Genomic DNA, 26047 nt, shown 5'->3' with positions numbered 1-26047 from the left:
TTTTGTAAAAGAACATAGTCAGTGGTCAAAGCTAAGCATTTGCATGAAAGTTTTCAGAGTATTGTGGGAGGTGAGAGGGAGGGTCTTAATATGCCTGCACTCACACAAACAGCTGGGCTTTTTCCCCCCACTTATAATCATTTTATGTCTTTCTTCTCTTTCATTCTCATTTTACTCTTATAAAAGTATTTTATAAATTCTTGTGGTTGTGTATTTTTAGAAGGCTGGGCAAGCCAATTAGAGCTTAGTAAAGTTGAGACAATTTAAAATCATAAAATACCAGAAAACATCAAATCAAATGTCCCAGAGATGTTAGCTAGCTACTAAGCTAACACATGTAAACTGAGCTAGTTACTGTTAGCTAATGTTAGCTAGCTACTAACCTTTAAAATTAGCTAATTTTATTGAAGTGCTTCACTTCAGCTGAGCATCTAAAAATAGGCTCAATCATGCTCAAACTACTCAAACACTCTACTACTGCACAGGAAGAAATACACAGCTAATAACATCCCATTACGCAAGGTGTTTTCTATTTCAGAATAGATTTGTTAAAAGATGGGTGGGATTCTTTTTTTCCCTTTTCTAATGTCTGATCCAGTATTTTTTTTGCTAATTTCAGGCCAATACTGATACCTGCTATTGGTGCTTCTCAGTCACTGTAGATTATATTAGTAATATAGTAATCTACTTTTTGGTGATGGATCAATGGCCAACTGATTACATGCAGTAACCACTGCAGATCTAGATCTGAGATCGTGAACATAATTATAATTGATGATATCAACTCTATTAATTTATACATTACTAAAAACTAGTATTGTAGCAGTACAAAAACGAGAGATCCAATATTTTTCATGCACATATCTGCTGATGCTGATACACAAACATTTATAAAATGTAGAAATAAGGACTAAATCTACCTGGATTTCCATCATGGAGAAATATAACATTTATTTGTAGACATCTGCAAATGTAAGTATGTTGAATGAAATGCAGATATTTTAGTGCAGTAGCCCAGCATCACCCAAACATCCTGCTTTTCTGGAACAAATAAATACATCATCAAATATCAGTTTGAAATATCAGACAAATCTAAACATCTGTCTGATGCTGAGATTTTTATCTGCCAATACCAATATGATTCAGATATTTTTGTGAATCCCTAGAACCTTGATGGCAGTTCTGAGTCTGGGTGTGTATGAATATGCGTACAATTGTTTTTGTGTGTGTGTATGTGTGTAGGCAGGCATTTCGAGAGAGAGAGAGAGAGAGCAAGAGAGAGAGAGCACACTCATCAAGATAACTCTTTGATTTGGTTCTGTTCCAGCCTCCATCAGTCGAGTCTTTGTTTGAATTCACTGATTAGGATGAAAAGATGGCAAAAAAGATACTGATCATGAATTACAACTTTTTTAATGTTTCATGAAGGAACTTTCTTTTATCTTATTAATCTAATAGATCAAAGATGCGTTTTCCAGTGCTCGTTAAAAATGTTCCTGTACGAAATAGAATGCTGAGTGACACCTATTGTTCTTAAATGGGCTGAAAGTAAAAGGAAATAGTTAATGGGGCTGCTACTGTTATACATCGAACACACAGAAAGTCTTCAAGTAAAAGGTGAGATTTTCTTTTTGGGTCTTTTGGGTTAAAAAAAAAACAAACAAAAAACAAACAAAACATTTATAGCATGTTAAAGTTCATTTAAGGACAAAAAGATGCTACAGTGATACAGTTGATTAATGATCACAAAATAAATCTCTGTGTTTGCAAGCAGGATACACAATATTAACATAAATATCTTGCATGCACATATTTTAATGTTTGTTGCAGTTCTGGGTCCAAGTTGTACAAATATTAAACACCGTCATAGATGTTACTGTAAATTAGGGCAACTTGGGAACAGACTGTGCTGAATTCTCTTTATTGTGCATTTAATTGTACCCTATATGACATTTGTGTGTATTTGCGCAGACATGCACACATGCATACTGGTCAGTAAGCGTGTGTACCCATTAGCTGCACTTCTCTATCTGATGTTCTCTCTATTGCTGTTTGTGTCTGTGTTTGTAAAGCCATAAATGTTCCGTCAGTGCTATAATACACATTTTCTGCTATTGTAACTATTGATGAAGAAATAAAATAAAATATAAAAGCATGATTCTGATTTATGTGGGTTGATCTTTTGAGGCTTGCATGGAGGTAAGCTTGCCCCACTAAGGGCAATACCATCCACAGTCAATTAATAATTTCTTTGTATGTATATGCAGACTGTAGGTACATAGACTGAACTGGTCACTACAGGTTTTTGAATCCATGGTTTCACAAAAATAAAATCAAAATGATAAATCAGTAGTGTTCTGTATGTAGTAATTTGTATGTTTACCAGAAAAATTTATCACAGCAAAACAGCACAAATTGCTGTTGTCGCTAATGATTTTAATAGTTGAAATGTACTATACAGGTATCGGTAAATTTAGACAGTTTGGAGGCTGTAAAAATAAAGTTTCCTGTCTTAAGAGGGTGACACATTATCGATAGGTTAGCTCGACAATGCTTTCGATAGTTTCCAATAAGTTGTATGAAACCAACAGCAAGCTGTCATGCGTGAGCATCTTAGAGAAACATAATATATTCTCAGCAAAAGCCAGCATGATGAGTAACTGAGACTCCAAAACCATAGGAAAAAGTCAGTTGATGTATTAAGCAAGGATGCACCGATATTTCGGCCACCAAAGCAGTTCAGCTGAAAATGGTCAAATGTGGCACTTTCGAAAAACAAAAAAGGCTTAAAAAGGACAAAAGATTGAATAGGACTACTACGAAGTGTCAATTAACAAATCATTGTAGTGCTAATAAAAACAAGAACGCTGCTTTTTCCTTGAATCTCCTGCATGGTGAGCACAAATGAAGTCAGACAGTTTAAGCAGCAGACAGTCAGTGTGGAAAAAAAGTGTGACAGTCTCCTGGAACTTTTTCACGGTTTCTATGGACAGTAGACAAGCAATTAATAATCTCTATTTATTCTGAGTATCAAGAGAGGGCATGATGCTCAAGAACGTCTCCACTGCTGGTTTGTTGGCATTTGAAAAAGCAACATCCTGCTTGATGCTCAGAATGCAGCAAAACAGAGTCTGTGTGAGCACACCAACACCATCTGGAGCATCGGTTTTTGAAATGACAAAAACTCACAAACTTTTCACTGTTGTTGAGTGTGCAGGATTTCATGGACACATACTGCCCATGGTGCTTTGTGACAACGCCTGTTGTAAAAAGCGCTATATAAAAAAACGTTGACTTTTGACTTGTATTTTTGTCAACTCAGTTCTGATGTATTGACTGTGTGTTTCTAACATAATGAATAACCAACTTTCTCTGTGTGTCCACTAATATTAAGTGAAATTATGATGTTACCACACAAAAGTTTAAAAAGCAGCCATATCCCCAGTAATTGGAAGTCCCCACATTTAGAGGTTCTGTTTATCCATAAAATTCTCTGTACTGTTGTGTAACCGTTCCCAGCATAGTTAAATGATTATGCATGGCTGGATGGCAAAGGCATCCAACAAAATTTGGTCCTTTAATAATGTATTTTAATTGTGGACCTAAATAAAGAATTCAGATTATGTGTGTATATGCCCGTGCGTATGTATGTGTGTGTGCTTACTGTCACATTGAGTGGGCAGACAGTATTCCATCCTCCCTGCTCTGTAATTGAATTGCTGCTCTAATCAGTGGCCAGGAGGTAGCCGGGTTTCAGCAGCTGACAGTAATGTCCTCTAATAGTCATCAGGCTCGCTCTCACGTTCCAATCCACTGAGTCCCCTCACTGCCTTTGCCAGTGCTCTACCAAGAGTGTGTATGTGTATGTGTATGTATGTGTAGACATATGTGTGTTTTGACAAAGAGAGAGGAGAAAGAGAGAGAGAAAGAGAGACAGTGATTGAGAGTGCATAACTGATTAAACCTGTGATTTAACACTAGCCGTTCAGGATGTGTTCAGAAGCAGAGGGATGCTGGGTAGTATGCATATACTGAGACTGAAATGCTAATATTGAAAAATAGCAAGATCTCTGCAGGAACCCAAGAGTAGCTTTAAGTTTTCTCTCCACTCTAGTTGTCGTGAGATTCTTCAGTTTGGGTTGCCATACGCCATAATCTGATTGGCTAAACATTCCCAGTGGATAAACATTTCAGTGACAGGAGTATGCTCCAGTGATGCTTCTCATTCTGAGAGTTTTGTTCTGTTATTGGCTGGAGTAAAATGCCACATCAGCATGTGAATACCTATCCTCACATATGTCCTGAGGGAATGGCTCAACCCCTGTGGGTGGGACTATGTGCACTTTCACACCTACCTTGTTTGGTACACATCAATCAGACTTTTTGCTTGGTTTGTCCCATTTTGAAACAAGTGAACCATGGTCTCCCAAAAATTTCAGGCCTCTCTCTGCCTCCAACTGACCCATGGTTCAGTTTGCTGCTAATGGGGATGCATTTTCACAATTATCCGCACCAGATGAGGGAATTCAACATCAGAGCATGCTTTTCTCTTTATACAGCAGCATGTCAGAACTGTACTGTTCACCTAATCTGCCGGTTCTAAAATCTTTTGGCTGTAATGTGAAAGTAACAGAGTGCTTGTATCCCAACCAAATTTCTGACCAATAAACAAACAGCCATACGTGTAATTTGGTGCCCTTTTGCTATTGCAGTGTAAAACCAACCGATCCAAATGAAAAAGATACCGTGTCACAAAAACCCTTTTTCATACCACTGTACTTTTTTACTTCTTACTAGCATATTAATACAAATTTATGTGAACTAGTATATGTTTTTTTGAATGACTATTTAGTTGTTAACAAATGCATGCATTTTCTTAATCTAATTTTCCAATCTGAAAATCCAGTGCACTTAAACTGTTTATCCTAGTATATCTGCTGGATTTTACTGGACCAGGCATTTCAAAGAAGAAGCTGCTGCAGAACTCTTCCTTCTCGATAATCTACTTTACAGGACACACACACACAAACAGAAACAAAATACACATCTGTGCTTCAAAACATACTTCATCTTTCCTCCTCTTCTTTCTAATTCCCTCACTCTCATTCTCTTCCTCCCTCTCTCTGACTGATGCTCTAGAGGGAAAGAGAGGAAATGCGGACGAGGGGGAAAAAAAAGGTCAGCGTTGAGTTATCTGCGCTGACAGAAGCCTTGTTCAGAGCTTGGGCGGCGTTTAGCGGACATATGCAGCCCATCGCGCCGAGACGTTCTGCAGATTAGGCAGGAACCTCTGGCCCTGTGCAACTGCACTGCTCTGACTTTCTTCAAGCCCTTGAAAACTCCACTTTCAAACTGCACTTCCAAACTCCTTTTTAATGGGTTTCCGTCTTTTGGCTTTTTTTTCCCCTCAACAGCTTTTGTGGACCCCAAACAATTTACAACACTTGGTGCAGAAAAAAGAACTTTTCTTTCTTCAAGATTCTCTTTTTAGTGCAACTTTCTATGGAATTCTGAAGACTCTGCTTATGTTCCTGGGGAAATGGGGAAAGAGATATGATGTTCTCAGAGTTTTATATGGAAAACATCATATTGGTGTGCTTCCCAACGTTTAGTATATGTGGGTGTGAAGATTCTTAAGTAGTGGCATGGTCTGAAAAGGAAAAGCGTTTATCCCCCTTTCTTGATGTAATGGGCATTAAGAATACTAGCTTGGAGCTTGAAAATATTTGTCTCAATCTAATGGGACTGTTTAAACTGGGTTTGGACATAATTTCTCAAATATTTGTCATGTTTAGGTTGGGTCTCAATTTCACATTCAGGCTTCTTATATCCCATCTCTGACCTTTAATGAATTTTGGCCTGCATTTACCCATACTTTAGTTTTTCTACCTAATTTATTTCTCTACTCCTACATTTATTACATTAGTTTTCAAATGAGCATGCTGAGGTCGAGACATATACATCAGATTCAGACAAATATTTTCAAGCTCCAAGCTAGCATTATTTATGCTCATTATGTCAAGAAGGATGAACGCTTTTCTTTTTCAGACCATGCCGCTACTCAAGAATCTTCACACTTCACACTTCACACCCACATACACTGAACCTTTAGAAGCACAACAATACAATGTTTTCCATATAAAACCCTGAGAACATCATATCTATTTGTTGGCAGGTCAACAGAGGTCAAAATGAGAACAACATGTTACGTAGAGTTTGTTGCATATTGTAGGGCTATCATTAGACAGGTGGCATATTTTAAGTTCAAACTGAGTTTAGACAGAATTTTTGTCTCAGGTTGGGTTTGAATTTGAAGATTGGTGCTGTAGGTCATCTTGGACTCGGGCAGAGTGTTCAGGCCTGATTACAGCTCTATGCTCTAGTTGTATAGCTGAGAAGTGAGAGTGAGATAGCCTGGGCACATAAAGAAGAAGTCAATGCTAAAGACAAACAAAAATAATAGGAGTTCAGAATATGCGAACTCATGGTAGAGAATAGACAGTTAACAGGGCTGTAAACTGAATGTACATAATCAGATCTTCACCATACTGCAATGCCTTGTAGAGCACACTTCACAGAGAGAACGAGGCCAGTGGTTTCTAAATCACTAGAGTATCTGATAAAGAGATGGGACCCAAAGGGGAATGGCAGCCATGTTTATTTGGATGGAGAAATAACAATAATTTTTTGCACATTTGCATATAAATGATGGCTGCTACACACACAGACACAATCAGAGAGAGGAAAAGAGAGGGAGAGAGTTGAGGGATGAAGATGGAGGATGCCAGGGATAGACTGAGATTGGGCATGGGTTTTATCTCCATAGAGATGAGGACGGGGAGGAAGGTCTGAATGTGTTGGGGCTCAGGGAAATAAGAGAGACAAGAGAGAAAAGTGCCATTGTTCAAGAGAAAAGGCAGACCCAGGCAGACCTCAACGTGTATGCCTAGGTCTAAAGCCATTTACCACACAATCACTGACCTGATATTAGTGCTCTGCCTCACCTGACACTCTTAGCACATTTAAAAATTGCCTTATATAATGAATAGTTATGGTTCTAAAAGCCATTTGGGTGAGTTCTGTTTAATGACTTTGTAAAACAGTTGTTATATGAACATATAAGTTAAATTCTGTGTTAATGCACCAAGTAACACCAAGACCATTGTACACTTGGCATAGTGTAGTGGGTAACACCTCTGCCCTCCACACTGCAGACTGGGGTCATCTCTTGCCAGGCACACATCATACGCCATACCAATAAGACCTTGGGCAAGACTCCTAACACTCCCTTCGCCTAACTCTGTAAAATGATCACATTGTAAGTCACTCTGAATAAGAGCATCTGCCGAATGTCATAAATGTAATGTACATATTCATGGAGTAGTCTTTTCCTGGCAAACATGGCTTACTCTTAGGCTGTCTTCAGTTAGGTCCTAAGTTATTAATTTCAGAAGAAATGCAGATTTATTTAATTTATTAGATGTTACTTTGAATAACCATTTAGCTGTTAACAAAGTTATGTATTATCACAATGTAAGAATTGCTTTCCATTGTTGCATCAATATGCTGTAGGTTTTTGGATACTGACAATTAAACTGTTTTATTATTTGTATTATTATCTTTGTTTTCTCATTTGTTGAGAAAAAAAATCTAGTAACCCTGATTTGTGAAGGTTTAAGAACAGCTCTTTATTTATAGTAGATGGATCTTTGCTTTGCACACTGGTAGCATAAACAGGTGAGTGCCTAAAATCAGCTGACTGCTTTAAAGGTCACGATGCACACACACACAGTGGGGACAAGAAAATTGCGATTGGCTGTGAGTGAGGTAAACCTCACTCAGCAATTTATCCCCAAGGATAGAGAGTATTTATAGAGACACTGTGTGTGTGTGTGTGTATGTGTGCGTGTGTGTGCTATTTTCCATGATTCTAGGTGACACTGTTCTTTAAGAAACAGCCTAGTTTAGCCCCAGTCACAGCTAATCAATCACATATTTCTCTCAGCTTACACACATGAATGCACACAGACAGACACACAGAAACACACACACTCAGTCTCATACTGTGTGTGTGTGTGGACGTTAGTGGTTAGCTGGGTTTGAATGCATGAGTGTAAAAGTCTTAGATACATCACTGGCTGTGAATATGAATGGTAGCAGCCTGACTCATGCAATTCAGTCAGGTATTAAAACTTCTGCAAGGTTAAAATAAAACATGAAATCTCTTTTAGATGTGTCGAAGCTGTGTTTAAAGAGAATGGGCACAAATTGTTAATGTGAATTGCCATTAGCTTAGCACTAAAATACAAAATGAAGTCCAATAGGGGTGCTATTAGAAATTTGCATTATAGTAGAATTTTTTTTCTCATTTTTGACCACGTTTTTACATGTATGACCCAAACTGAAGGTCTAGCTCTAATAGTCATGGTTCACAACTGGTGTCCAGGAAAAACTTTTTTCCCCTGGCAAACGGCTTCTAAAGGGGTTAAATTTCTCTTGGATGTGTGCCAGAAATGATTTAAAGTGAGGTTGGTGATAAAATTCAGTGTGTGTGTGTGTGTGTGTGTGAGTGTGTTTTAGTGAGTGTGCTCTGCCTGCCAGCCTCGTATTTATTGCAGTGTTAAAGTGCAGTAGAGGAGCATTATCGTGCTGCATTTCTCCAGGCTAAGACCTGTCTGCTCTCAGACCCATCAGCCATGCATGTGCCTGCAGAATGGCAGGAACAATACTGTCCATTACACTCTCTCTTTCTATCTCTGTTTCACACACTCACACAGACACACAACAATCTCATACCATCTTTCTGTCTCTCGTCTCTCTCTCTCCTTCTCTCCTCTAAATGCCCGTGGCTTATGATGTACATGCTATTCCTGTTTATTATACATTTTAAAGCTAGACTAAACTTACTGTTACACAGTGAGACACCTTATTCTGTTGCCTCCTGGGAAAGAATACAATGGCTGGTCATATTTATGTCTGTTGCATAGAGCTCACGTTGGTTTTATTCCATTATAAAAAGTAAATTTCAATATGTTGTTGTTGAGTGATATGAACTTTTACTTTTATTTTGTTTTTGATTTGGAGTATCCTGTGATAACAGTTAACCCCAAAAAGTCCTCACCTCAATGCAAATTCAACATGAACTTGGCTACTTAATTAATTCTTTTAAACTCACCTAAAAAGTGTAACATGCATTAAAAACAGTTTACGACAATATGGATCAATAAAAAATAATCCACACTGACAGCTCACTCTGGTATGATAGCTAAACGTGCTCCCACATAAACATTTGAAGGGCACTGTAATGAGAGATTCAAATTACTACAGAATTTGAAAAAATACTGAAATTCTTACACTGTTAAAATGAAGAGTGGAGCTGCAGAAATGTTTTAAAATGACACGATTTTGTTCCATTAACTTTCATTCAAAGTTTAGAACGTCTCCTGTTGTCATTTTGGAGATACAAGATTTTTTTTGTGACAGCCCTTTCTTTCAATTTCAGTTTCAATTTTGGTCAATAATAATAACAGTAGTAGTAGTAGTAGTAATAATAAGCGTAGTGTCATTATGTGAGTAGAAGCATTAAAAACACTGAATGGATTGAAAACCACCTTCTGAAGTCCCCAGGCCATCCATCAACTAGTGAAGTGCAGAAGGTTGTGCTTTTAGGTGCCGTACACATCTTCACAAAGTTGCTTGGGTGAATGACTCTGACTCTCGTCTCTCTCAAAGGCAAGAAGAAGAAAACACAAACAGGCTTCTACTACCACCACTAATACTACTACTTCTACTACTACTACTATTACTACTACTACTACTACTAATAATAATAATAATTATAATGCTTTTTGGGTAGATCTTGATATTGTAAATCTTACAGTTTGTGCAAAAGTTTGGGCACCCCAGTCATATTGGTATGTTGATTTTCTAAGAGAAAATAAGTACTCATTCTCTACAGAGAACACTCTTCTGCACATTTAATGTACAGTAACTTATAACTTATGTTTTTTTTTTGTTGTTTTTTACTATCAGCTCAGTAAATGAATAGAAAATTTACCTTACAATTTGCAGATAAATGCCATATTTAAGTTTGTTTCCTGTAGAGGGCATGTCAACTTATTTTCACTTAAAAAATCAGCAAAATGATTAGATTGTATCACCCACCCCTAATAGGACCAGTTTGTGTTGTCTAAATCCTGTTCTCCACCAAGGGAACAGTAAACTGGTCTCAGATCAGCAGAAAAGGCAAGCATTAATCAGCCCATACTTATCATCCATTGCCAGGGACTACTGCAGCAATGTTCTTTCTCCAATCTGAGCATCCACAGTGCATATCTCTGCATAAGCAGGCAACATGGCCACGCCTCCCTACATGGCAGAACACTCCAGAATTCATGTTGGGAGGAAAATGTTAATTGGGTTTAATCAAGCTTGGCTATGTGTTTGTGTGCTGCCAGCAAGATTATACAGTTTTCTCTGGCACTAAAATGGATGTGTAATGAATGATAACCCAAATGGCTTGCTCACTCATAATAAGAGATTTGAGCATCAGTAAAAATTATGAGCAGAAGGGAAGGGAAAAAAAGAACTTTGTAATCTCAGCCTGTGTAACTATGTTGAAAATATCCTCATGAAAATTCTCTAATTGAATCCATTTTCTTGGGACTAAATATTTATATTCTGAACTGAACAACCCCTCTTCCTTTGCATGTTTTATATTCTTTCCCCCTCACTTTCTCTTCTGTCTCTCTGTGTCTCTGTCTCTCTGCCCTCTCCCTCATTCTTTCTCACTCTCTCGCTGTTTCCCTCACTCTCTCTTTTCTCTCTCTGAGCTTTAACTACTCAATTAAACTGCTGACATTTTCAACATCCCAGATCTAAAATGAAAAATCAATGGGTTGCCCGCAGGATGTTTTTACAGCTTTGATTCTTCACATTAAATGGACTCAAAACTAGCAGCCAAACGCAATCAGATCTGTGCTGTAATTTCAAACCTCTGCTCCAAAACTATCTGAAGGAAGCCTTTTTGCTCATTCACCCCCCTAAAACTTTTGATGCTTGACGCACATATATAACAAACCCAAAACAGCTCTACTCTATTGAAATTAAAGCTAAACTTTAAATTGAACTGAAACAAAACACACTCACACCACTCGATAACTGGTATGTTCAAAGTGATTTTATTTTCACGGCAAACTCTCAAGGTCTTTGCACAAAAACACATTAATGCACAGCATAATCTTTTTTAGAGCTGTTTTATCTGAGCTACACCAAGGCCTAATGACTCTCCTTCAGAGTGGACAGCCAGCACATGGCCTCACCTTTACCACTGCAATTTCAGCGGATGGAGGGACAAAAGACAGAGACAAAAAACCAAATGAAAGACTGAGATGTTGAGGCAGATTGGAGCAGAGAGCTAGTCGTAATCCTGAAAGTCAGTTGTGCTGTCAGAAGGGCATCGGACACTCCAGGACCTTCACGCAACCCCTATTTCATCAGCACTGGCACACCATTATTTGATAATCTCTCATTAGTGTGCCTGCTGTGATAAGTTTATGATGTGATGATGTTAGAAGTTTATGAGCAGAGACATGCACATGAAGTTTGCAGTTGTGGGCGTCTTGCTCATGCAGATAGAGAAGACAGTGGCGATAATTAAGGGAGATAATTACGCTTTATCCGTCTGAGCAATTGCTTGTTTTAGTTACAGACTGCCACGACGCCTCGGAGTTATTACCACACAGAACGAGTCTTAATTAGCTGGAGCTTGATTAGCAAGGTTTAGCTCCGCCCACCCCTGCCACACCACATTGCCACAGCAACTAGTCACGCGCCCCTCCCCCGTTGCCATGGCACTGGAGACATGTAGCACTTATAGTAAGCTTTTTTTCTGCCCCTTTTATATTCAAAATTGTCACTCCCGCACCCAGATACATTGCCTATATCCTCACATCTCTCTCTATTTATTTATATATTTATCTATTTTTTCATTTCCATTCGCAGATCAACAGTGGGATAGAGATTTCTGGGGTTTGACGGATTTAAGCTAATTCAAAGGCAATAAGGGAATTCCTCCATGCTCTGCACTCTTTGCTGATTCTGGTTGGCTGGTTTTAATAAAACGCCTTTGCAGAGGATATTGTTATTCCTGTTCATGGCCAAATGAAAGCGCGCCCATGCCGTAATTGTCCTGGCTGCTTTCTTTCACGTATAGCCCCTGATAGTGCATGATGATCCTGTATCCGATTCACTCATTGCATAAAGACATGGGCTTGTAGCAGAATGGTGAGTGTTTGCTCAAAGAGCACTTGACCCTGAGGCCTCCCAGCACTCTATTCTCTGAGCGCATCCCTCTGAAAGCCCCCTGCTACAATTAAAATGGAAAATGTAAAAAAAGGAAAATAACTAAATATATAAATTAAATTGGTGTGATTGACTGTACTGAAAGTAGCAGAGATGAATAATGGGACATGCTTTCCCTTCTGTTAATTAGCTGCTGAGATGTTTCTTTTGTAAATAAAACATTCACGGAGACACAATTAGCCGAGCCTGTTGAGCTCTCGGCAGCTGGCCTCACCAGCTGTTCCAGCGGGGAGTGGAGCGAGGGATGGGATGGGAGGGGAGGAAAAGAGGGAGAACGAGAGATAATGGAAGAGGCAGAGCGGGGGGTTGGACCGAAAGGGACACAAGATGACCCGAGCGTAAGGACCTGAAAGGGTGCGATTACGATCATCACCGTCATTAGGCAGTGCAGCTGCTGGTGAGCGTCGATGCTGACCAGCAGGGAGCACAGGAGCAAATGAATAGGCCTTCGTTCATGGCTGATTGACACTGAGGATGTACATGTGACAGGCTTTACCTATCTCCAAAAAAGCTGATGGTGGAAACAGCAGGAGTTTGTCTGTCTGCCCCTTTGTCTGACCATTGTCTGTATGCCTCTTTTTACCTTATTGTGTGTCTGTTTGTATTTTAAATACAGCCATAGGCAAAAGTTTGAATTCTATAAGGGAAGTTTGAATTCTATAGGGAACCAACTCTGCTATAACTTTCACACAGGCCTTTTTTCATATTAATTTTTTCTTCCCCCATTATTTTAAATTCAGCAAATAAACAGCAATTGTGTGTTAAATTGTGTAGAAGTGTGTTCTCTATAGGGTATCTTTACTTATTTTCAATTAGAAAATTAGCAAAACAGTGTTCAGCACAGTATCTACATATTTTTGCTGTGGCCTGCGTGTAGTAGGTAGAAGCTTGTGATTGTGTGAAATACAGCATTGTCTGATTATGCTCTTAGCCGCATTGATGATTGCCCCTTAACCACATTGACAGTTGTATCATGGGGCCAGGCAGCAGGTAACATGGTAATGCCACGAGAGAAAATAAACATGCTTGTGCTTCTGCCCAGGAACATGTAGCTTTTGGTATATTTTGGTTGTTAGTGCTCTAGGTTTAATAAACCACACTTCAGCACCATATAAATCACCTACTGTTAACATGATAACATAAGGTAAAGCTTACTGCACTAAGGTTGCGTATAAGCTTCTGTTGTTGTAGACTGTTATTGTTGTTAGGCTATTAGGCCTAATCATTTAAGGCCTAGTTATTTTATCATTTAAGTTCATAACACATTCTGTTCATGGATAGCTACAGCATGACTTTGGTCTGTTTTGAGGCACAACCACTATAAAATGTTGTTTTATTTTCTTATATGTCATATTAGGGCTCGTATAGGATGTAGACAACAAAATGGAATAAAACATAATGAGGCAAATGTGATTTACAAGACATTTTTTTTTTTGGTCAAACTTTAAGCCAGTCTAATGTTTAATGGTTACCAATGTTAGTGTTTATGTCTCATTGGAGCCACGTATAATAAACTTAAACATGAGCAAGTCATTTTAAAACCTAATGGCAATTCCTTGCATTGTCAGTCTGTATATTTCTCCCTGACTTTCCATAACATAACAAATACCAGAATATTTCATATATTCAGTATTTGAATTTCAATATTTAAATACTGGCCCTGGAATGGTTACCCAAGTGCCCGTGCACATCGCTAGAAGCTGTCAGCAATTCACAATACTACCACAAATCACCACAAGTCTAGCATGTAGAGTGTGCTTGTGTGGACTTGTGTTCAGAAAAAAGAATAGAGCAGTGTAGTTTGAAATAGTTCATAGACTGATACACCAATCAGACCTTAAAGCAGAGCTGTGGCCTCTGCAAATACTTCGTCCTCTGGAGTCTGGTGGGGTTGTGGTTTGTGAGCCACTGTCTGCCCACTGTGTTTGGAACTGGGACTACAAACTGTCCATTTACTACTTTGTCTTCTACTCACATTTTTACTGTCTGTGTTTGTCATCCCCCCCAGACTCTCAGTTTCTTTCCCTCTGTCAGGTTGTATGTCTGTCTATTCTCCCATGCTTCCTTACACTCACTCTCACTCACTCTTCTTTCTGCAAAGCTTTCTCTTCCATGTTGTCTCTCTCTCTGTCTTGCTTTCTGTCTCTATCTTTCTCTCTGTCTCTGTCTCTCTCTATCTCTCTCTCTGGCTTGTATTGGGTCACAGCTGGTGCCGTTGCTCAGCCTCTGCTGGGTGCTCAGTCAACTGCTATCCATCCACACACAGCTGCAGGCAGCATGCACGTACACTCGCACACACGCGCACACACACAATATAATGAGCCTGTTAGTCTCCGCTGCCTGCCTCTCCATCTTGCTGATCTGCTGTTGTACTCCAAATGTTAACACTGAATAAGTGAATCTACCCCAGACTGTATTTGTCATATGTTACTTAACAATTTTTATTCTGTTAAAATCTAAATTTTAGGTGTTTTTGTGTAAGATCTTACCTAGGAAACTAATTAAAAACAAATCACTTTATTCCCTGTAACAATAAATGTCCTCCAGATATTGGTTCATATTAATGAAGCTTAAGTTTTTTAAGTTAAACATTTAATTTTGAAAAGTAATATTAAAAATATTTGTATCCTCTGATGTGTTGTTATGGTGTTGTTACTACTTCACAACACTGACATGCTTCTGTCTCTCTTATTAACAGTGGACGGCTGCACGGACTGGTCAGTGGACTACTTGAAATACAAAGTGCTTCTTGGGGAGCCAGTGAGGATTAAGTGTGCATTGTTTTACGGATATATTCGCGCCAACTACACCCACGCCCAGAGCGCGGGCCTCAGCCTCATGTGGTATAAGAGCGCCGGGCACGGGGACTTCGAGGAGCCCATCTCCTTTGACGGAATCAGGATGAGCAAGGAGGAGGATTCCATTTGGTTTCGACCAGCCGAATTACAGGATGTCGGCCACTACTCCTGTGTGTTACGGTAAGAAGCCAGGAACGTCCATCTTTCATTAAAATAAAATTATAAAGTATTATCAAATAGAGATTTGTCCGCTTTAGTTCATTGAAATCTGCCCCGAGTGCTTGGAATGTGTGCATGCTGGGCATAGTAAAATGTATCAGCGGAAGTGGAAATGTTTTCTGTGTGCTATATAAAATAGAAATGCACAGAAATTTTACCTGATCCTGAAGTACATGCTAGTACCAATGCTTTATCTAAACGATTTGATATATGCTTAGAAATCCTGGAATTTGTACCGTAGAATACCATACCATATTTTTGTTGCTGTCAGAACAAAACTTTGTGTCTCCAAAATGATAACTTTACAGGAGAAAAAAAGAAACATTTCTAATTTGTAATAGAAGTTAATGCAACAAGATTTATTCCAAGTAATTTTGGACTGTTTTTATAGTTCCGTTTATCATGAAATTTTAACACAGTGCAAAGGGAACTGGAGTTCCCAAAAAAAAAAAAATACTAACAGCATTTTTTTACTCCTTGTCTTAATGGTATAGTAGTAAAACATAATCCCCACACCACCATTCCTTGCTTCAGTTAAGCTCCATCTACTGACGTGCATGCAAGGATCACTCAGTAGCGCACGTGCCATAGAAATTTCTTCATGTTATCAGTATTGTTATTGTTATTGATAATATTGATAACCATACTGTATTTAACAGCCATTATCAGGGCCAACACTGATACGATATCAATATCAGGGCAACACTTACATAAAAGAAGCACCATGCTGTTTTTATTGTTGTATGTACTGCAGTAGTTTCTAAGCAAGCATGTACACACATTAAAACACTAAATGATTATTACTGATTTCTCTTGAAAGAGTAACAATAAAAAGCAACTTAAATATGAAGTATGTCCCTATGCTTTTGATTTCATGCTCAAAATGGTTTGTTTTAAATCTACACATTTTCAGCTGTTAGATCCTGTTCTTTGCATCTTAGAATAAATGTGGAAATCACATTGAGAAATCACAAAGAGTAGATCAAAAGGTAGAATTAGCTACTTTTGCCTGAACATTAAAAGGTAAAAGACTTGAGCAGTTTTTTCTTTTCCAAATGACCTTATGCATCTCATGACCATACATTTTAAACTTAGCTTAATCTCACACTATCCAGGGTTATTATTCAGCAAATACTACAAGCTATGCAGTAACTACTTTGAAAATAATATGAAAGTTATGTAGAAGGGTAGAATATATGTCTCAAAATGTCCACAGTTTTTAATGAGATAAATGAGTGTTTACTTATAATTGTTGATACTTATTGTTTGACTGGTTGGTGGTTGTTGTGTGTAGTTGTGACAGGATGGTGTCAAGAGCTTTACAGTATGAAGGAAAGGTCAGCAGACTGAGTTAGTTGCTAATGGGAGCTTTATAATGGCCCTTTGCAAGACAGAGTACTAGAGCGTTATTGTAAAGATAGCAGTGCTCTTGTATCTGCCTGTTTTGATGTGCATTTACTGTGTAATCCATTGGCTGCGGGAAGGTTGTTTGTTGGCCCTTTCTCTTTCTGTCTTTCTTTCTCTATATGGCTGTTGTTCACTGAGTGCTGTGCTAAGGAGGGAGGGTTACTGGAACAGTCTCTCATAAATCATGGTCCTTTAAAGTCCTCCCATGCCCATTTCTAATGAGTTCCTCCATTCTGTAGCTAGAGGAGGGTTGGGCAGAGGAGCCGCTACAGTCGTCCTCTGCCCCATCATGGCCACTGCCTTACTTAACATGCTAAATTAATTCTTCATTCATCTCTGGGGAACTATAAGGCATTAAGGACCATTGGCAGATGCATAACTCAGGACTCATGTTTGGTGTTTTTGAATGCATACATAAGATATTTGTGCATTAAGGATGTGGGATTGTGTGTGTTTGTGTGTGTGTGTGTGTGTGTGAGAGAGAGAGAGAGAGAGAGAGAGAGAGAGAGAGAGAGAAAGCGGGAAAGAGACAGCATAAAAAAAGTAGTTAAAAACCTCTCCATTATCCTACTCCTTCAATTGTAGAATAAAGAGAACAAGAGTGTGAATACTCTCTGAGAGCCAGGTAAGAGAGGAGCTGCTCTCTTAGAACAACTGCACATAGGGAGCATTCAAATGTGCTTTGATCCTAGTCAAAAAATTACAGAAATCATAGAGCAGAAAAATTTTCATTTATTCTCACTAACTCAAACCATTGTCACATCAGAGGCTGTAGTTTCCTAGAGTATATGTCTTTCAGATTAGCTTTGATAAAGGAAAACTGTCAGAACAAAGCCTTTTTGAGAATTTGTTTAGAATTATGTAAATATCTGTATAAGTGCATGAATAAATTCAGTCGGTAACCACCAAAGCCTAATGATTTCTGGGAACTAAAATAATATATATATATATATATATACAGGGCGTCCCAAAAAAATTGACATCATTTGACAACTGAGTAACTACATGTCCTAGGCAAACAAAATTAAATAGGCCTCATGTTGAACAATACAAGACTTATTTATCAAAATTCGAACAAGAAATTCGGAGAGATGTAGATTTTATAACCGATTTCACAAAGCTTCACAAATGTAATATCTTCAGATGCTGGTGGTCGTCCAGATCCCTTTGCCCTGTACAGACATGTGCCATGTCCAAATCTGCTTTCCAGTTCGTGCATTTTTATTGAATTTTCTTAAAAATGCACAAACTGGAAGGCAGATTTGGACATGGGACATGTCTGTGCAGGGCAAAGGGATCTGGATGACCACCAGTATCGGAAGATATTACATTTGTGAAGCTTTGTGAAGTTTGTGCATTTTTATTGAATTTTCTTGCACACTCTTGTTTGACTGTGTTCGAGCATATTCTAACACACAAAATGCCTTTTCATTTCTAGTGAACGCCATTCTTCAACCTGAAGAAAAAAAAAAACATTAAAAATTAAACTTGGTTAGTTTTTACACATCTTGTTAAAATTTGAGATCATTTGAGGGAGAATTGGGTATGTTATTAGACTACGAAATGTAATTTTTTTTGGGACACCCTGTACATATATATATATATATATATATATATATATATATATATGTTTTCTCTGCGGAATCTAGGTAGATACAGCAAAGTAAACTCTAAGGTTAGGCCAAGAGTTGAACAAAAGAGTCACTTAGCTGGCCTCAAAAAAGTCATTAGCCATGGGAGAAGGTCTCTCTCAGCTCTGAAGGTCTCATAACTGTGTGTAGCTTGTCGTTATTGGCTGGCTTGGGAAGCCACATAGCTTGGGTGTAGCATCTCTGAGCCAGCCAGCAGGGAAACATACACAGAGACAAGACAAAACAAAACATATGATACCAATATAAAGTTCTAGACACTGACTCTGAATACAAACTGTAGCTTAACTGCCGGTTTTCAGTCAGTTGTAATGGAAAACAGCTTAATGCCATGGCTTTACTTAAAGAGTCAGTGTAAAACTCCTACATACAAGGTAAAAGATATGTCATAATGTCTGTTATAAGCTTCACTTGAAACATGTCTTTTATGAAAATCAAAAGTCTATGTTTAATTTAGAAAACTGTTGTAATTTCAAAAAATGTTACAATGTCCAGCATTAACTTAACTGTAATACTAATTGTCCACCACTGAATTAAAGCTTACTGTTTGTTGGCACCAACATCAGAACATTCATAGTCGACACCCCCCCCTCCCCCAGGTGAGAGAGAAGATGCCCTTTTAGAGTTGGTGCTCATAGGGAGCACTAAACATTGCGTATATAGATCTTTAGTTAAAATCAGCAGGATATAATCGCTCAGCTTTTATCCTTGAAGTCCGAGCCCAGCAGTGTGCCTATATCTCTTCAGTCCGCCTCCCAGTATCCCCTCCAGCAAGCAGTTATCAGTGAAAGTGATGTGGTCATTTTGCAGCTCAGATAGATATTTTCAGTTTTAATTACAGAAATTCTGTATCCAAAAATGGGGGAGAAAGTAATGATAGAAATGCCACTCACATCATTTTCAATAGATTAAATGTACGCAATGCATCTTCTGACCAATAGTAATTTGCAAGTCCCTGTGAACATACAAAGGACGGTCATGTTGACAGTCAAGAAAAAAGCTAAAATGCCAAAAAAAAACATTAAATGACTATTGCCTCTTTGCCATTATATATGTGTGAGAGAGATTTTGTGATCATGTGTGTGTGTCCTGAGCCTATTTGTGTGTATCAGTTTTTCCAGGTATGACTCACTTGCATCTATTACTCATCTACTCAAGTCAGAAACAAACTCACACCTCTCTCTGTCCCTCTCTTCATGAGCTGCCATGGGCCTGGCGTAATCATTCTGGGCCCAGTTATTGTGTAATCGGACTGAAAGTGGGGCGAAGGGATTTGATTTGGATGAGTGTGTTGCTTTTTAGCTAGTCACAAATGCTTAGGCTAATTAGGACCAACACTTACTCAACCAGAATTGCAAGGAATAATCCCATTCTGCATTTTTGCCTGTGTCCCTCTGTTTCTCTCCAGCTCGAGGAAAGCTTTGGCACCGTTCTGAGGGCTGGGGGAACAATGGGCAGTGACAGAAGGAAAAAAGGGAAAAGGGCTATTTTTTCTGTGCTGTAAAGCACGAATGGGGCAACTAGTCAAATGTGATGGTTCTTGTGCACATACAGACTTGCTTTTTCAGTGCTATAACGCTGTGCCCATTTGAGCTATGATAAGCAAAAGAGGATGGTTGTGATCTACCCAGAGGATTAAGAAAGAGCGAAGTAGAGAGAAAGAGGGAGAGGGAGTTCTCTCATGAGCTTACTGAATAAACCTCTAAAAGCTAAGGTGCCATTGGGTTAGTATAACTTGGTAATGGATGGGTAAGTTCAAATCCTAAGCTGCTGTTCTGGATTTCATAGTACGCTTCCTGGTCTTGCAGTTTTATCTGCTCTCTGTGTAGGTGCCAATGATGTATTTTTTCAATGTATCCACATGTTTAGTATTGAGTGATCATCCAAAGAACCATTCTGATCTTTTATTTTTAGAGAAGCTCCTATTAATCACAACCGCTTGGCTATTCGAACTGAATCCTTGGATGAATATAAGACAAATAAAAATAGACCAGAGTTAGTCAGCACTGAAGGCTGGCACACTCTGTGCGCTAAGCTGTGGGCTGATTTGAGGAGATAGAGGGATAACTGAGGTTCTTTCAACTCAACTAAACTTTCACTGGCCCGCCACACTGAATTTCTGCTGCTTGGCTGTGGAGTCCCGTCAGTGGCAGTAAAAATGAGGAAATCATATATTATATGTGTGCATAATTATATGGTAATAACTTATTAACCTCTGAGGTAAAGGGCGTCTTCTTCTGAAAGGCTCATTAGGCCTCTTCATTAAAGGGAAGGCTGATTTTAGAGGACTCTCTCTCTCTCTCCCTCTCTCTCTTCCTCACAGGGTGAGGAACGAAATTTAATATTATACGCTTCGTCCCCTTGCTAAGTTAACCTTCAGTCTGAGCTAAAATGTGCTTTGATCCTAACCGAAAAAATCATAAAAAACATAAAGCAGAGAAATTTTCATTTCTTCTCGCTAACTTGAGTCATTGTCACATCTCAGGCTGTAGTTTTCCAACGTAAACGCCATTCAGATTAGCTTTGATTAAGGAAAACTGTTGGAATACAGACTATATTTAGCTTTTGTTTAGAATTGCATAAATTCATACCAGTCCATGAATACATTTAATGTATTATGTTTAAATCATCATACAAAAGCTTACTTTCTTATTGAGACCAACATTGGAAATTTCAAACTGAATTTCATGCCCCCCCCAGCTAAAATTGTTTTTCTCATTAATTGGCTTGCCTCCTGTGAAATCTACTTGCACATCAGCCACCAAAGCATAGGCATATGGAAATACACTGGACAATAATATAAGCTATGTGATGTTATCTAAATGTAGCTGATTTGAGGCCATCGACACTGACGCCATCGGCCTCCCTCTGCATCAGTCACCGGTAGGGTGTTAACATATTGAATTTGGATTAGGCTCCGGGCACAATAGGCAAAACAAAAGGAGGGGAGTACTCATTTAGGAGGCAGAGAGATTAGAATGTACAGCTTTATACGTGATTCACCATGGTTTGGCATCAGCAAAAGGAGTCCCAGCAATAATAGCCTCACGCTTGTTCTGTTGCTGTTTTGGGGCATATATTCTCTACAGTAGGTGAGTGTGTAATTCTGGATTTTAAGACTTATTTTGCACATGAATTGTAGAAATATTACAGATTAAGAGAGTGAAGAGGAAAGTGGTTAGGTTGTGGTGTCCTTCTGAGAAACGGTTTGTCTGTTTAATGTCCTTGAATGTGGTTGTGGAGGACAGCACCTGAATTTTTTGTTTACCTTGAAGATATATATATATATATATATATATATATATATATATATATATATATATATATATATATATATTCCTTGTGTGTGTGTGTGTGTGTGTACAGGTGGATTCTGTGTGTGGAAGTATGTGTAGTGTTTTGTGCTTGTATGTAAAGTATGCAGTTTTGCATAAGAGAAATAAATCATTTAGACAGTGCAATTGTGCTGAGGAGGCTCCACCCTCCCAAGACAACCATCCCCACCTCCAAACTATACCTACCTTTGAAGGTCCCTTATCCTACATTATGTACAACACTATGCAAAAGTCAGAGTATTTATTGTGTAGATTCTTTGATTTTTTTACAATTTCTATTCTGGATACTTGCTTTCAGTGTTTAAAAAAAAAAATCAACAGGAATATTTTATACACCTCCAAGTTCAGGCTTAGAGGTCGGTGGCATTTTCTCACAATCTGCATTCAGGGATCTAAACACTCCTTGTAACTTCAACATCAATGGGTGACCAAAGTACCATTGGTCAGATTGTGGATCTGAAGGGAAGCTATAAAAGTGAAGACCAATCTTTCTAAACAAATTAGAAATAAAGTTATAGACTTGGTATAAGAAAATATAGGAAAAGGCTACAAAATAATACCCAAGTGTTTGGATATCCCAGTGAGCACTGTTGGATCAATTGTGAGGAAACAGAAGCTGCATTATACCAGCCTGGCACTCCCTAGACAAGGCCGTCCATCAAAAGTCCCAAAAAAAGTAAAAAGGGGACTTGTGAGCAAAGAGGTCACTTTGAAGGAGATCAGAGTTCAGTGGTTGAGACAAGGGTCAAGGTGTACCAGTCAACAGTATCAAGAGCTCTGCAACGACTGACCTGTATGGGAAGGTAGCTAGAATGAAGCCATTATTGAAGAAAAAACACATCAACGCACATCTGGAATTTGCCAGAATCACCAGAGTGACCCAGGTAAAATGTGGGACAAGGCATTGTGGTCAGATGAGACAAAAATGGAGCTTTTTGGCCAAAATTCAAAACACAAAGCTAGCATTGCCCTTTCCTCAACAAATGCCATGCTAACAGTGAAACAAAATGTAGGGAGATATTGCAAGACAACCTTCTTCGTCTGCTTAAAAACAAGAGCTTAGGAGAAACTGCACCTTTCAGCAGGCCAATGATTCCAAGCACAAGGCCAAAGCAACACAAGTGGTTGAACAACACAAATGTGAATATTCTACAGTTAAGCTAAGAATCTGTGGCATTATTTGAAAATTTGCGTCATCCAACCAACCCAAGCAACCTGGAACAAATCTGTCAATAAGAATGGGTGAAAATTCACTCTAAAACAGTGCAATAGGTGGTTCTACCAAGTACTAGTAAAAATTAAAATGAATACAGGCTGTTTTTATGATCTATACACTGTATGGCCTGGGGAGTTAATGGTACATTTCGAAACAATGCTTATGTACTCTATTTAACTCAAAACTCAAAAAGGTGAAAAAAATGTAGTTTCGTACAATATGGGCCATTTAATAGCACAGCTACAACTGTTGAGTAAGTGATATAAAGCCATAAAGCACACTAACACACAAACAGACATGGAGGGGGTGCTGTGGGACATACAGAGTTAGGGCCACAGGTCAGCATTGTGTGTACAAACACATCCCACCAATCTGCTCCCTGGAGATGCACTTCCTTCTGACACACACAGACATTATGTGCCTCTAAACTGTGTGTGAAATCAGTCTTATCTCCTGTCTGTGTGCATGCATGTGTGTGTTTGTGTGTGAGAGAGAGAGAGAGAGAGAGAGAGCAAGAGATTCAGAGAATGAAGGAAAGTGATGAGCTGTGGTATAGGTGCTGTAAAGGTGTATGCATCAGTAAAACTGTAAACTGCACATCTCTGAGGAATACAGAGCAGTTTGAATTTAGACTCTTTTAACCGAGTGACAGACATCTGCTGATGTACAGGAGATGATGACACCTCCCCTGCATGTGAAGCAAATGAAGCCAGCCTGAGCTAAATGTATTCTTGCCTGCTCTCCGCCTCCCAAATAACGACGACAGTTCAAATGAGACCAGTTGGTATGAGCCCAGAGTGAAAAATTTTCAAAGGACCCTGAACAACTCCTGCAATGATGAAGGAGCTTTTGTCTCCAAGTTCTGAAAAGCTCAGCTGTTGTACCTTATCATGGAGTAAAGCCAGCTCAGAGATGACATGAGTGTGAAAAGGAATTTTTTTTTGGCAGGAATGGAGCCGCTGTCTCAAATCTGATGAATTTGTTGCCGAGCCCCTTTTATTCCATATGTCAGCTAATGTGCAAAATAATCACCGGTGACAGTGTTTGTCTTTGAGTTCTCTGAGAGAGGCCATCAGGATGACAGCAGAATAAGTTTCTACTGACCCAACAAGAGCTTTACTCACGCGGTACGTTAGTCATGCTTTAACTCTTGAGCTAATCTTCCATGGCAGCTCATGACAAAGTGCATAGCACTGAAATATGTATCTCCCATAATGTAACATAATGAAGCCACCTGACCACCTGTTGTGTCTTTGTTACTGGAGTTTTTGATTTTCTTGTTTATTCTAGTGAGAAAGACAGTTGCCTGTTTATCATTAGTGTTTAAATCAGCATTATGACAATTTCAAACACAGGACCATAGTCGCTAAAAATTCAACTAGTAATGTCAGCTAATATCATTTTAGACGGTCAGAAAACTCCAAATGTTTTAGTTAAACCATGTTTATTGACTCAAGTGGTCCATGCTTGAGTGTGAATTGTAAAATGTGTTCGTAAATGTCAAACTTCTGAAATTCAAATAAACAACAGAATCTCACCAAGGTTCTGTCTGACAGAGCTCGTTTCTGACCAAGTTTCAGCTTCACAAAACAAATGCAGCCACAGTTAACTCATTTTACGATGGCACTTTGCAACGTTCTTCATTTACCCAGGTTTAGGTACTCAAGCTCTGATTAATCCTTGTGCGCATGCCCGCGAAAGTTTGATGTTTATGACTAACAGGTAATCATGTGAAACATGAGCAGCAGTCAAATGCCATGGTTTTAATGCTTATCGGAGTAATAAATGTTCTATAACCTTGATAGCTGTTATGATTTGTTTCTCCACTGCAAAGTAAAATTGTTCACATGGGTTATGCCACAAATGTCACCAAAAAAAAAAAAGATCTGTAAAGCACTATAGAGGTCCACCTCTATCACCTCTATAAGAATAGCTTGATTGGTCAGAGGCTTCCAAATGATCTAAATAATAGAATAATTCCAGAAATTATAAATAATATTTATATTGTCTTATATTTTCTTCAAATTGTATGGTAATATATGTTATACTAACAGCAAAGGTTAGGTTTGGATGCATTTTACATTTATGTTTTTAATGTGGTAACCATTATTATCAAGCTTAAGTTCTGCCTGTATTCCTGTAATAAGGAGGAGCACCTGGTGATTCATATACGTTAAGTTATACAGTACTTTGCAAAAGTCAGAGACCTTTCAGTTATTTATTTTCCCAGATGGGCAGAAACACCTGTGGATCAGATCTAAAGCAGGGGTTGAGCATGCTTTTCTCCTAACCCATTTTTGTCTACATCTTTGAAAAAAAAAAAAACTCCATTTTTGGAAACTCCTGTTTTTTTCACTTATTTTCCTTTGACTTTTCCTTTAAATTAAATCTAATTTTTGTCAAAAACCACACAAAGCACAGAAATTTGCAAGGTAGCTAAGGTGTATTTAGGTACTTGCTTGTGTGAATGCTAGTGTCTCTTTGAAGGGGAACATAATGTCAGTGAGAGATTTTGGAACAACTTTTTTTGGGAGGACACAGCTATGATGGTATTTAGATTGGAGAGATGAATGAGTGGCTGTACGGTGCACAAAAGTTGACAAATTACATACTGGTAAATTTGATATTCTTGATGTTGGAGGCTTTTGTGTAATTTTAAATTCATGTGACACTGAAAAATGAAAAACTTGTAGTTAATGACCATTTTAACTGGAAATTAAATACATTTAATTGATCTATTTTTCAATGACAATTGATCACTTTTAATGCTCAGTTTGGGAGCAGAACAGCATCACCAAGCAGAGCTGTGTTACCTGAGGTAGTGGGGTTCAATGTCTTGCCCATGCGCACAAAAGCATGCTGGTCATATCTAACCTGGAATTCCCAGTCATTTCTGGGATCCAAAATAGCAACCTTCCGATTGCTGGCTCACCTCTCTTGCCATCACGCCAACAGCTACCCCCAGTATCCTGGAACAAGCTTGAAACCATTCAAATACTCAAGAATGATTTGTTTATATTTGAGCTTTCATTAAATTACATAGCAAGCAACTTCCAAGCA

The 26047-nt window shown here is 38.6% G+C and overlaps 1 protein-coding gene across 1 annotated transcript in view; it reads left to right on the top strand.

The window, feature by feature from the left end:
• The window catches only part of il1rapl1b (interleukin 1 receptor accessory protein-like 1b), a 419828-nt gene that overhangs the window by 151692 nt on the left and 242089 nt on the right, over positions 1 to 26047 (top strand). Inside the window, exon 3 of the mRNA XM_036563167.1 lies at positions 15062 to 15341. Coding sequence (XP_036419060.1) covers positions 15062 to 15341 — 280 coding nt within the window. The remainder of the gene's footprint in view (positions 1 to 15061; positions 15342 to 26047) is intronic.

This window comes from Colossoma macropomum, unplaced genomic scaffold, assembly GCF_904425465.1.
Source record: "Colossoma macropomum unplaced genomic scaffold, Colossoma_macropomum, whole genome shotgun sequence".
NCBI lineage: Eukaryota > Metazoa > Chordata > Actinopteri > Characiformes > Serrasalmidae > Colossoma > Colossoma macropomum.
Note: the sequence above shows the minus strand (reverse complement) of the source record. Positions and strands in the feature narration are given on the sequence as shown.